Below are 14,194 nucleotides of genomic sequence, written 5' to 3'. Positions count from 1 at the left end.
TTTAAAAAAGCATGTTTTTTTTGTTGTTGTCTAATTTTAGGTTAGGTTTAGGCATTAGGGTTAGCAGTATGGTTAAGGTTAGGCTTAAAATCAGATTTGATGACTTTGTGGCTGTGCTAGCTAGTGACCACTGAATAGCTGCCTCCAGAACAAGATTCATGATGAAAAATGCTAACCTGTCCTTTTAAAAGGGAGGGTTCCATGTTTTTTTTTTTTGAAAATGCATTAACATTCTATTAGAGATTACAGTCATAGCCTAGAGTGCCATGGGAATCTAATCACATATTCATTAGAGGGCGAAAATTGGAATTACTTCCAATTTGAGTACCGGTATGTTGAAGATTATGAACATGTAGTGAGGTAATCTAGTTAATCCACAAAACCAGCATAGATTGAAAATTAATGTATTTCTATGGGATGAATTAAACACACTCTTAAAACGAGGGTTCTTTGGAAGGCAAGGAGTTCTAACTAAGAACCTTTTTTTGAAGAAATTATCCTTTGGAAGGCAAGAAGTGTTCTACATAGAACCCTTCTGAATCTGAATAAGATTTTTGATAGTATTTTTTTCTTTCTTTTAAATAGTGCCTGAGCATGAGTGTTTACCTCAGTGTTTAAACTTTGAATAATCTGGTCAAGTTAAAAATATGTGTGAGAATGTTTTAAACTGTGGGAATATTTGTGCATGTATCTCGTATTCCCCTAATGATTTTTATGTATACAATACTGACATAGTATATACAGTGCATTCGGAAAGTAATCAGACCCCTTGAATTTTTCCACATGTTGTTACGTTACAACCTTTTTCTAAAATGGATTAAATGGATTTTTCCCATCATCAATCTACACGCAGTACCCCATAATGACAAAGCAAAAACAGGTTTTTAGAAATGTTTGCAAATTTATAATTTTTTTTTGAAAATATCACGTTTACATAAGTATTCAGACCCTTTACTCAATACTTTGTTGAAGGACCTTTGGCAGCGATTAAAGCCTTGAGTCTTCTTGGATATGAAGTTTCTTCTATTCTTCTCTGCAGAACCTCTCAAGCTCTGTCAGGTTGGATGGGGAGCGTCGCTGCACAGCTATTTTCAGGTCTCTCCAGAGATGTTCGATTAGGTTCAAGTCCAGGCTCTGGCTGGGCCACTTAAGGACATTCAGAGACTTGTCCCGAAGCCACTCCTGCGTTGTCTTTTCCTGTGTGCTTAGTGTCGTTGTCCTGTTGGAAACCTTCACCCCAGTCTGAGGTCCTGAGCGCTCTGGAGCAGGTTTTCATCAAGTATCTCTCTGTGCTCTCTCTGTTCATCTTTCCCTCGATCCTGTCTAGTCTCCCAGTCCCTGCCGCTGAAAAACATCTCCACAGCATGATGCTGCCACCACCGTGCTTCACTGAGGGGATGGTGGCAGGTTTTCTCCAAATGTGACGCTTGACATTTAGGCCAAAGAGTTCAATCTTGTTTTCATCAGACCAGAGAATCTTGTTTCTCATGGTCTGAGAGTCCTTTAGATGCCTTTTGGCAAACTCCAAGCGGGTTGTCATGTGCCTTTTGCTGGGGAGTGGCTTCCGCCTGGCCACTCTACCATAAAGGCCTGATTGGTGGAGTGCTGCAGAGATGGTTGTCCTTCTGGAAGGTTCTCCCATCTCCACAGAGGAACTCTGGAGCTCTGTCAGAGTGACCATAAGCTTCATGGTCACCTCCCTGACCAAGGCTTTTCTACCCCGATTGCTCAGTTTGGCCCCATGACCAGCTCTAGCAAGAGTGTTGGTGTTTCCAAACTTTTTCCATTTAAAAATGATGGAGGCCACTGTGTTTTTGGGGACCTTCAATGCTGCAGAATTTTTTTATGGAGCATTGCCTCGACACAATCCTGTCTCTGAGCTTTACGGACAATTCCTTCGACCTCATGGCATGGTTTTTGCTCTGACACCTTATATAGACAGGTGTGTGCCTTTCCAAATCATGTCCAATCAATTGAATTTACCACAGGTGGATTCCAATCAGGTTTGTGAAACATCTCAAGGATGATCAATGGAAACAGGGGCGCCTGAGACACATTTTGAGTCTCAAAGCAAAGGGTCTGAATACTTATGTAAATAAGGTATTTTTGTTTTTTATACATTTGTAAACATTTCTAAAAAACGGTTATTACTTTGTCGTTATGGGGTATTATGTGTAGATTGATGAGGATATTATTTATTTAATCCATTTTAGAATAAGGCTGTAACATAACAAAATGTGGAAAAAGTCAAGGGGTCTGAATACTTTCCGAATGCACTGTATCTTTGTCATTATTTCTTTCTTTCAAATTAGTATTTTCTGTTATTTTATTGAGCAGAGAATAGAATATTAGAATGCAGTCTGAGTGAACCAGCAGTGTATTGTATGGTACACAGAAAATCGGCCAGTGATACCTGTAATGAACACGATGGGAGACAGAGAGCTGGTTTCAAGCGCAGGGCGCAGCAGGTGTTTATTGTTAAAGGACCACAGGAGGAGGCAGGTAGCTGGGTCCAGAGGCAGGCAGAAGGTCATACACCGGGGGTCCAAAAAGGTACCAGTACAGGCAGGGAAAAGGCTATTAACGTAGGTTGATAACAGGAAATCAGATAGTCTAAAGTACAGGCAGGCAAGGCAGGCAAAAACGATCGTTAGTGAGGCAGGCAAAAACGATCATACACGGGAGGATTAAACTATGGGGCAAAACAGAGCTCCGAATAGAAGTGTGTCACAAAACAAACAATACCTCACAATGATGGGGTGCAAAGAACCGAACTAAATAGTGTGTGATAATGACATGCAGGTGTGTGAACAGGTGGTTAGAATTCAGGTGATTAGGATCTGGGGAGTGAGCTGCGTTCAGGGGATCTATGTGTTTAAGAGTGTGAGCTGGAAAGTGGGCTGGAAAGTGAGCTGCATTCAGGGGATCTACGTGTTTGAGAATGTGAGTTGGAAGCAGACGTTACAATACTTAGTTATTTATCTTTGTGTAGCATAAGATCAATCCAGTTTACATCATTTAGGTAGTCTCAATAATCAATATTCCCTACCCTGGCATTTTATCTGAATGCAGGTTGCAGGTGATTAAAAGTTCCAGTTGTTGGATACCCTCACTCTGGCTGGATTCCAATAGGAATTACACATCACTTTGCAAGCCAGCATAATGTGACTTGCAGGCCTGATGTGGCCTGTAAACCAGGAGTTTCTGACCTTCCGGCTCTAGGTAGAACCTTTAGAGGATCAAAGTGTTCTTGGTTGAACTCTTTTTAGAAGGCTCTGGTTAAAACCATTTACAGACGGCTCAATGAATAACCCTTCATAGAGGGTTCTAGATGGAATCATCTGCAAAGGGTTCTACCTAGCACCGAAAAGGGTTGCCTTTTGGCAGCGGTAGGCGACTAGATTCAGATTTTTGTCGTAGCAAAATGGTGGGGGGCTGGAAAATAATGAGAATAATTTGTACACTGCAAATTGACCACAACTAAGCCCAAAAAGAGATTGTATTTGAAAATAACAATAATTTCATATACCTTGATTACATTGAGACACGATCACTAATGTACATGTTTTTATTAAATCTTTTATTTGTGGGAATACTTGGGGACAGATTTCTTATATAAAAACATTGGGCGACCCAAAAATAGTTGTGGCCCGCGAGTCCCCTGTTGCTGACCTCTGCCCTATGGGGACAAACCGAAGAACACTATATGGTTCTACTTTGTAGCGAGTCTACATACTGTGATCTTTACCCTCCATAATTCTGGGAAAAAGAAAGTATGAATCATCCAATGTATGCAGTTTATCATCAAATGTAGGGTCAGTATCTATGATGTGTGTGTGTGTGTGTGTGTGTGTGTGTGTGTGTGTGTGTGTGTGTGTGTGTGTGTGTGTGTGTGTGTGTGTGTGTGTGTGTGTGTGTGTGTGTGTGTGTGTGTGTGTGTGTGGAGAACATCAGGGAAGAATGCAGCTTCGTTCAACTCACATGATCCACATTTAGGATCAGCAGTGGAAGCATATGCCCAAAAACCTCCCTCCACACGCACACACACACACACACACACACACACACACACACACACACACACACACACACACACACACACACACACACACACACACACACACAGAAAGAGAGAGAGCTGTTATTAACTCTATCCTATAAGAACTGTATGGAGCTGGGCCATGTGACTCTCGACCACCAACTAGCCTACTCTTCTTAAAGCTGACCTAAAGACCATAGAGGGTAAGGGGGATTTTGAATTTGACTTTCACCCCTGACTGACTTGTTTGAGACTCATCCCTGAGGACACTTGAACATGTGACTCCCTTTCATTTCCGTTTGGAAGAACTAATGCTGCTGAGACACAGCTTTACAAGCTGATTTCAGATCAGAGGTCAACAAGTTGTCAGATCTGTGTGGTCCTCATAACATTCCTGCCTCCCACTGAACTCAAATCAATGAGTAAAGGGAATGAGATATGAGCTGGTAAATATTTCACTACGATTTTTCCCCCAGGGAATTTCTCCCTTTTCCTCTTGTGGCTGTGACTGTAACACAACAATTCCTTGATTATGTCAATTGGTCGTCAGCGAGACGAGGATGAGAGTACAATGAGAGGAGGGGTTCCCTGTAGTTTTCTTCCATTATGATGTCTGTAGGTACGATCTCCTGTCAGTCAGTGTGTATAAAGAGCTAAGAGTCAGTGCTTATTCACACAAACCCCATGGCAATGAAGAAGGAAGGACTGCCGGATTCATAATCACAACATCTAGTATTGAGTTTGAGTTTAAGTTTATTTTTTATTTTTACAGGGACAGTGCACATTAATCAACATTTCAGTAAAAGTGCCGGTTTTAGCCAACCGGCTAATTTTCAACCGCAGTCCCTGGGCAGGTTTTTAAAAACAATTACAAAACAGACAATCAATAAGCAGTGAGCACACACACAGCAACACAGGACAAGCAAGACATAGCATGCAGACAGAGAAACATAGCACAAAAAGCAACAAGACATTGAGGGTCTCTGTGGTGTAAGTCTCTCTCTCTCTCTCTTTCTCTCTCTCTCTCACCCCTCTCTCTCTCGCTCTCTCGCTCGCTCTCTCCATTTTTTTTTTCAATTCCATTTCAGGGCTTTATTGGCATATGTTAACTTTGCCAAAGCAAGTGAAGTAGATAATAAACAAAAGTGAAATAAACAATAGAAATTAATAGTAAACATTACACTCACAAAAGTTCCAAAAGAATAAAGACATTACAAATGTCATATTGTGTGCAAATAGTTAAAGTACAGCGAAAATAAATAAACATAAATATGGGTTGTATTTACAATGGTGTTTGTTCTTCACTGGTTGCCCTTTTCTTGTGGCAACAGGTCACAAATCTTGCTGCTGTGATGGCACGCTCTGTTATTTCACCCAGTAGATATGGGAGTTTATCAAAATTGTTCTTGTTTTCAATTTCTTTGTGGATCTGTGTAATCTGAGGGAAATATGTTTCTCTAATATGGTCACACATTTGGCAGGAGGTTAGGAAGTGCAGCTCAGTTTCCACCTCATTTTGTGGGCCGTGTGCACATAGCCTGTCTTCTCTTGAGAGCCAGGTCTGCCTACGGTGGCCTTTCTCAATAGCAAGGCTATGCTCACTGAGGCTGTACATAGTCAAAGCTTTCCTTAAGTTTGGGTCAGTCACAGTGGTCAGGTATTCTGCCACTGTTTACTCTCTGTTTAGGGCCAAATAGCATTGTAGTTTGCTCAGTTTTTTTGTTAATTCTTTCCAATGTGTCAAGTAAATATATTTTTGTTTTCTCATGACTTGGTTGGGTCTAATTGTGTTGCTGTCCTGGGACTCAGTGGGTTCTGTTTGTGTTTTGGAACAGAGCCCCAGGACCAGCTTGCTTAGGGGACTCGTCTCCAGGTTCATCTCTCTGTAGGTGATGTCTTTGCTATGGAAGGTTTGGGAATCGCTTCCTTTTAGGTGGTTTTTAAAAGGTCTTTTCTGGATTTTGATAATCAGCGGGTATCGGCCTAATTCCGCTCTGCATGCATTATTTGGCATTTTACATTGTACACAGATTATATTTTTGCAGAATTCTGCATGCAGAGGCTCAATTTGGTGTTTGGTGAATTTTTGGTTGGTGAGAGGACCCTAGACCTCACAACCATAAAGATCAATGGGTTCTATAACTGATTCAAGTATTTTTAGCCATATCCTAATTGGTGTGCCAAATCTCTCAGCTCATTCACAGCGTTGTGGAAGTTGCCTTTGGCGCTGATGTTTAGGCCGAGGTATGTATCGTTTTTTGTGTGCTCTAGGGAAATGGTGTACAGATGGAATTTGTATTTGTGGTCCTGGCAACTGGACCTTTTTTGGAAGACCATTTTTTTGTCTTACTGAGATTTACTATCAGGGCCCAGGTCTGACAAAATCTGTGCAGAAGATCTAGGTGCTGCTGTAGGCCCTCCTTGGTTGGTGACAGAAGCACAAGATCATCAGCAAACAGTAGACGTTTTACTTCAGTTTCTAGTAGCGTGAGGCCGGGTGCTGCAGACTGTTCTCGTGCCCTCGCCAATTGGTTGATATATATGTTGAAGAGGGTGGGGCTTAAGCTGCATCCCTGTCTCACCCCACGGCCTTGTGAAAATAAATGTCTGTGTTTTTTGCCAATTTTAACCTCACACTTGCTGTTTGTGTACATGGATTTTATAACGTCATATGTTTTTCCCTCAACACCACTTTCAATCAATTTGGAGACCCTCATGCCAAATTGAGTCAAAAGCTTTTTTGAAATCAACAAAGCATGAGAAGACATTGCCTTTGTTTTGTTTGTTTATGAATTAGGGTGTGCAGGGTGAATACGTGGACTGTCATACGGTAATGTGGTAAAAAGCCAGTTTGACGTTTGCTCAGTTCATTGTTTTTACTGAGGAGAAGTACGAGTCTGCTGTTAATGATAATGCACAGGATTTTCCCAAGGTTGCTGTTGACATATCCCACGGTAGTTATTGGGGTCAAAGTTGTCTCCACTATTGTGGATTTGGGTGATCCCTTCATGGTTCAAAATATTGAGGAAGATGCCAGAGCCAACGATGATGTGAAAGAGTTTAAGTATAGCCAATTGTAATTTGTGGTTTGTATATTTTCTCATTTCGTTGAGGACACCATCAACACCACAGGGATTTTTGGGTTGGAGGGTTTGTATTTTGTCCTGTAGTTCATTCAATGTAATTGGAGAATCCAGTGGGTTCTGGTAGTCTTTAATAGTTGATTCTGAGATTTGCATTTGATCATGTATATGTTTTTTCTGTTTGTTCTTTGTTTCGGGTCAAAAAGATTGGAGAAGTGGTTTATCCATACATCTCCATTTTGGATAGATAACTCTTTGTATTGTTGTTTGTTTAGATTTTTCCAATTTTCCCAGAAGTGGTTAGAGTCTATGGATTCTTCAATTACATTGAGCTGATTTCTGACGTGCTGTTCTTTTTCCATAGTGTATTTCTATATTGTTTTAGTGATTCACCAAGGTGAAGTATTTGATCCCCTGCTGATTTTGTACGTTTGACCACTTACAAAAAAATGATCAGTCTATAATTTTAATAGTAGGTTTATTTGAACAGTGAGAAACAGTATAACAACAACAAAAAATCCTGAAAAACGCATGTCAAAAATGTTATAAAATGATTCACATTTTAATGAGGGAAATAAGTATTTGACCCCTCTGCAAAACATGACTTAGTACTTGGTGGCAAAACCCTTGTTGGCAATCACAGAGGTTAGATGTTTCTTGTAGTTGGCCACCAGGTTTGCACACATCTCAGGAGGGATTTTGTCCCACTCCTCTTTGCAGATCTTCTCCACGTCATTAAGGTTTCAAGGCTGACGTTTGGCAACTCGAACCTTCAGCTCCCTCCACAGATTTTCTATGGGATTAAGGTCTGGAGACTGGCTAGGCCACTCCAGGACCTTAATGTGCTTCTTCTTGAGCCACCCCTTTGTTGCCTTGGCCGTGTGTTTTGGTTAATTGTCATGCTGGAATACCCATCCACGACCCATTTTCAATGCCCTGGCTGAGGGAAGGAAGTTCTCACCCAAGATTTGACGGTACATGGCCCCGTCCATCGTCCCTTTGATGCGGTGAAGTTGTCCTGTCCCCTTAGCAGAAAAACACCCCCAAAGCATAATGTTTCCACCTCCATGTTTGATGGTGGAGATGGTGTTCTTGGGGTCATAGGCAGCATTCCTCCTCCTCCAAACACGGCGAGTTGAGTTGATGTCAAAGAGCTCCATTTTGGTCTCATCTGACCACAACACTTTCACCAGTTGTCCTCTGAGTCATTCAGATGTTCATTGGCAAACTTCAGACGGGCATGTATATGTATTCTTGAGCAGGGGGATATGAGCAGGGGTATATGTATTCTTGAGCGGGTGCTGCAGGATTTCAGTCCTTCACGGCGTAGTGTGTTACCAATTGTTTTCTTGGTGACTATGGTCCCAGCTGCCTTGAGATCATTGACAAGATCCTCCCGTGTAGTTCTGGGCTCATTCCTCACCGTTCTCATGATCATTGCAACTCCACGAGGTGAGATCTTGCATGGAGCCCCAGGCCGAGGGATATTGACAGTTCTTTTGTGTTTCTTCCATTTGCGAATAATCGCACCAAATGTTGTCACCTTCTCACCAAGCTGCTTGGCGATGGTCTTGTAGCCCATTCCAGCCTTGTGTAGGTCTACAATCTTGTCCCTGACATCCTTGGAGAGCTCTTTGGTCTTGGCCACGGTGGAGAGTTTGGAATCTGATTGATTGATTGCTTCTGTGGACAGGTGTCTTTTTTATAGGTAACAAGCTGCGGTTAGGTGCACTCCCTTTAAGAGTGTGCTCCTAATCTCAGCTCGTTACCTGTATAAAAGACACCTGGGAGCCAGAAATCTTTCTGATTGAGAGGGGGTCAAATACTTATTTCCCTCATTAAAATGCAAATTAATTTATAACATTTCTGGCATGCGTTTTTCTGGATATTTTTGTTGTTATTCTGTCTCTCACTGTTCAAATAAACCTACCATTAAAGTTATAGACTGATCCTTTCTTGGTCAGTGGGCAAACGTACAAAATCAGCAGTGGATCAAATACTTTTTCCCCCCACTGTAGGTCTGAGCTTTTTCAATCACTCCCTTGAGTGCTGTTGCCACACTTCCCTGCAGTGCTCTCAGGTTGTTTGTGCCTGTGTGTATTATTATGTGGCTAGGTGAACCTAGTTGGTCCTCAGACAGAAGGTCTAGGGCGCGCTTGGTTTTTGGTCACTGTGTGTTTGGGAAAGTTTAGACACTGTGTGTTTTGGAAAAAGTGTGTGTGTGTGTGTGGGGGGGGGGGGGGGGGGGGTTGTCAGGAGGGCTATCAGGGTGGCAGAAAGGAGGGGTGTTCAGAGGGGGTGGTATCCCGTGGGCTTGGGTTTCTTCATTTGTCTGTCGAGGCTATGGTCAGGGGCTATGGAGGTGGGCTGTTCTGTTGGCTTCTCTGTGGGGGTGGCCAGCTCTCTAATGGGTTGTTCTCTGCCACACAACATCCCCCTCACCCTCTCCTCCAGCACTCTGATCCTTTCCTCTAGTGCTCTGTTCTTCTCTTGCTCCTGCTGTTTCTCCTGTTGATGTTGCCTCACCACAGTCCAGAGTGCAGATATGTCTCTCTACACCTCCAGCTCTCCGGGTCTGGTTGAGGGTGTGTTGTTGTGTTCACCTGCTGTTCCAGCTCCACCTGTTTTACCTCCAGCTGGGTGAATTTATCCTTCATCCCCCCTCTCCCCCGATCTCTCTCCCCCTTTCTTTATCTCTCTCTCTCTCTCTCTCTCTCTCTCTCTCTCTCTCTCTCTCTCTCTCTCTCTCTCCCCTTCCCCTCTCTCTCTGTCTCTCTGTCTCTCTCTCTCCCCTTCCCCTCTCTCTGTGCCTTCTCTTGTTAGCAGTCTGTCTTCATGGATCGGCAATCACACCGCCACCTGTCAGCACTTAACTACCTTTGCAACAGCAAACTTAATTCACCCTTTATCAGAGAGAACAACAAATTAGTGAACCCTGGTGTCTCCTGAGAAGCTTTTAGTCAAGCTAATTATCTGTAGCTGTGTTGTAGCTCACTGGGATTCATCCACCCTTTACCTTCCTGCAACACTGCAAATTACATCTATAAGTGCTTTCTTGGCTGGCTGGGGGAAGGGGAAGGAGAAGAAGTAACTCCATTGTCGTTTGAAGCACTGTTAATTAGCCCTTGTTGTAGCATGTTGTTTACCTCCTGCCTTTGGCTAGACGTGCATGGGGGTAGCTATTAATCCCAGTTTCTCACCTCTCCACAGGCCTGCTGGAGAGCAGCATGCGACTAAAGCCCCACGAGGCTCAGAACTACAGGAAGAAGGCATTGTGGGTGTCTTGGATCTCCATCGTGGTGACAATCATCCTGGCAGTGGCAGCCTTCAGTGAGTACATACCATTTAATGGTGTCCTTTAATGGTGTTGTTTTATTCACTGTAGCCTGGTGTCCTTCAACAGTCCTATATTGTTAAGTGACTATCCCTGAGTGACTGTGGTTCTGGATGTTCCTCGATGAGCATTGCTATTAGGTTGCTTCAGGCCAAGGTAGTTATTCATTAGGTAGTGCCCTTCATCCAATGATTTCCAATGCATTTCAACCATTGACTAAACATTAGTTTTAAACCAAGTAAGTATAAAGTATATTATATTAAGTATATTTTCTAATCTTGTTACACTAAATTAGAACTCAGTCCAACAAGAAAAAGTTCAAAAGAAAGAATGAGTGGGAAAAAAAGCATTTGAAATCCAAACCAACCAGCTGCTAAAATTCTGGCAGATTGGCATTACTGTAAGAAAACAACAGAAAGAGAACTTGGCTATCAGAAAGAACAGAAGACCAAATCTAACTCCTGTTCATAATATTGTAAATTGTAGTTATTTTGAAGCCTTCACAATGCACTGTGAAAGAAAGCTGGCCAAATCACCTGAAATTCTTGAAAATAAGTTTGCAGTGCTGTCATTCATTGCTAGTCACCACATGTCAAAAAGTTCACTTCATGATGACTCATTCCCCTTGGAGTATTCTGGGGTTTAGATTCAAGAGAATAAATAAGGGTAGAAAAAAATCGTTTTTTTCACTGACAGATGTTTGACTGTAGACTTACAGACTGGCAGACTGACTGCAGACTTACAGACTGGCAGACTGACTGCATGCAGTAAGCCCGGAGCCACTTTGTGATTCACAATGACTGAACAGCAGGGTTAACGTGCTTTAAATGGGCTTGAACATTGTTAGTTTGTTATCGACCGGGGTAATTAATATTCTGTCCTCGCCACACACCAGTCTAAGGACCAGGGAATAGACAGATGAGCCGAGGCAAAGTCGCAGTGCATTATGGGAATTGACGGGACATCTGTGTTCAGCATCTAGGATATGGAAATGGAGTTTGTTGTCAGGGACCTTTCCTGTCCTATGTCCTATATCGCTCTAAGACATCTGCTCTAAGAACATCCTCAAACTGAACCCGTAGAATTCATTTCCCCAAACACCCGTTTTTCTCTGGCAATTGACGAGACTCTAAGTGACTAAATAGACCCAGAAAAAACTACAACTAAACAAAAATGATTTTTCAAATTACTTGACTAAAACGAGATGAGATGAAATTATCTCTGTAATTAAAATCTGACTACTGAATGGACTGGACAAGAGTTTTTGGAGAGATTGAGAGCTTTTCAGTGATAAGCACAATGAATATTAGCAGCACAGATGCGCAGCATGGTTCTGTTCAGCAGTGGGAAGGATACGCCACACCCGGTACACACAGCCTAACATTTATTTGGACTCTCGCCACCATAAGACACGTTCCTGTGTATTCTCACCATACCTGCTTTTTAGTGTAGCCTCATCACACAGCTGTGTGTTTTGTTAAGCTTGTTTGGTCCTTGTGTTGTTAAGACTTGAATTGAAATGGCCTCCACAAAGCTGAATTTCCAAATGGACCGTCCGATAGATAGGGTTTCACAGCCATAACCAAAGGATCACACACAATGCTCATATAATGGACTTGGCTACATACCGTATGATTGAGTGTGTTGTTCAGAGAGGCAAGATGACAATACAAAGATACAATCTGTTCTTGTCAAATGTCACTCTAGGGCTGAATTCTATCATAATTCTTCCATCATATCTGCCATATTACGGTTGATGTTAAATCCTCACATTCTGGATGAAACAGGAAGCATATCAAGCAGAAATTAGAGAGGGACATTTGGATCAAAACAGCTTGATTATCCACATAGTAATGCGTGTCTATGGTGGAAGAAAGTTTATCTATACTGAGTGTACAAAACATTATGAACACCTGCTCTTTCTATGACATAGACTGACCAGGTGAATCCAGGTGAATCCTATGATCCCTTATTGATGTCATTTGTTAAATCAACTTCAATCAGTGTAGATGAAGGGGAGGAGCATGGTTAAAGAAGGATTTTTAAGCCTTGAGACAATTGAGACATGGTTTGTGTATGTGTGCCATTCAGAGGGTGAAAGATTTAAGTGCCTTTGAACAGGGTATGGTAGTAAGTGCCAGGCGCACCAGTTTGTATCAAGAACTACAACGCTGCTGGGTTTTTCACGCTCAACAGTTTCCCCTGTGTATCAAGAATGGTCCACCACCCAAATGATATCAAGCCAACTTGACACAACTGTGGGAAGCATTGCCGGAAACATGGGCCAGCATTCCTGTGGAACGCTTTCGACACCTTGTAATTGAGGCTGTTTTGAGGGCAAAATCGGGGTGCTCAATAGTGTTCCTAATGTTTTGTACACTCAGTGTATATTCTGTTGTTGCACCTTCCAGACTAGTGACATTGATATTGTAAAAATAAAATATATATTGACAAAGAGGCAAATGAGGCAAGGATTTGAAAGGTATTTCACGTCTATTCAACAAATGCTAGGCCTGCGTTAAACTATTGGAGTTTAGCAATGTGTCGTTATTATCATAGACAGTATCTGTGGGATTGTGTGATGCCAGATGATAATTGAAAGCCTTTAAATTATTGTGCCTGATCTATCTTCAATTGTCTATGCCTTCAAAATTTTAACTGAACTTTCTTTGAGACCCACTCAGACACAACATTAACGGAATGGATATCTCATTAACAATATAACACAGAATATTCCGTTGTGCAAAGGCCAGGCATAATAGGTTAAGATATGGTGCATTACTGTTCTGTCTGCTGAGAGAGCATTGTATAATAGCAAAGCTGCTCAATATTCAAAGAGGGTGTTCTTCTCAACAAGCTGATTTAAGATAGCCTACAGCCCTGTTAGGGATTGTAGATGTATTCTGGGGGGTGACAAATGGTGTGCTGCTCGATACATCTGTCCCTCTGTCTGGTTCCATTTGATGTTATGTGAGGAGGGAGAGAGATATGCAGAGAGATAGGCAGAGAGAGAGGCAGAGAGAGAGGCAGAGAGAGGCAGAGAGAGAGGCAGAGAGAGAGGCAGAGAGAGAGGGGGAGAAGCAAGAGAGAGCAGGGAGAGGGAAATGAGAAGGAGAGAGATTGGGATAGAGAGAGGGAGAGACAGAGACAGAGAGAGAGACAGACAGAGTGAGTCAGATAGTGAGTGAGAGAGAGAGAGAGAGAGAGAGAGACAGAGAGAGAGAGGGGGAGAAGCAAGAGAGAGCAGGGAGAGGGAAATGAGAAGGAGAGAGATTGGGATAGAGAGAGGGAGAGACAGAGAGAGAGACAGAGACAGAGACAGAGTGAGTCAGAGAGTGAGTGAGAGAGAGAGAGAGAGACAGAGAGAGAGAGGGGGGAGAAGCAGGAGAGAGCAGGGAGAGGGAAATGAGAAGGAGAGAGATTGGGATAGAGAGAGGGAGAGACAGAGAGAGAGAGACGGAGATGGGGATAGAGGGAAAGAGAGACAGAGGGAGAGACAGAGGGAGAGAGATGATGAATAAAGCACATCAGTGCAGTCTCATGTGACTACTGTTATGGGTGGTCCAGATGATTCCTGTCTGAATGTGGAGAGAACTCTGGTTGGGCTTTAACTCAGTCTGAACACAACCACTGGAGTTAAAAATAAACACTCAACGATTCTGCTTATTGGTTATGCAGTTCTCATTAAAATAACTTTGTGCACACATGCAGGTATAAGGGACATACTCTCACAGGTAG

At 42.5% G+C, this 14,194-nt stretch overlaps 1 protein-coding gene across 1 annotated transcript in view; it reads left to right on the top strand.

Moving 5' to 3' along the window:
* The window catches only part of LOC106582396 (transmembrane protein 163a), a 129,744-nt gene that overhangs the window by 7,762 nt on the left and 107,788 nt on the right, over positions 1 to 14,194 (top strand). Inside the window, exon 2 of the mRNA XM_014165469.3 lies at positions 10,333 to 10,452. Within this exon, the coding sequence (XP_014020944.1) occupies positions 10,333 to 10,452 (120 nt within the window). The remainder of the gene's footprint in view (positions 1 to 10,332; positions 10,453 to 14,194) is intronic.

This window comes from Salmo salar, chromosome 21, assembly GCF_965601325.2.
Source record: "Salmo salar chromosome 21, fSalSal1, whole genome shotgun sequence".
Lineage (NCBI taxonomy): Eukaryota > Metazoa > Chordata > Actinopteri > Salmoniformes > Salmonidae > Salmo > Salmo salar.
This window is presented reverse-complemented; position numbering and strand designations above follow the sequence as displayed.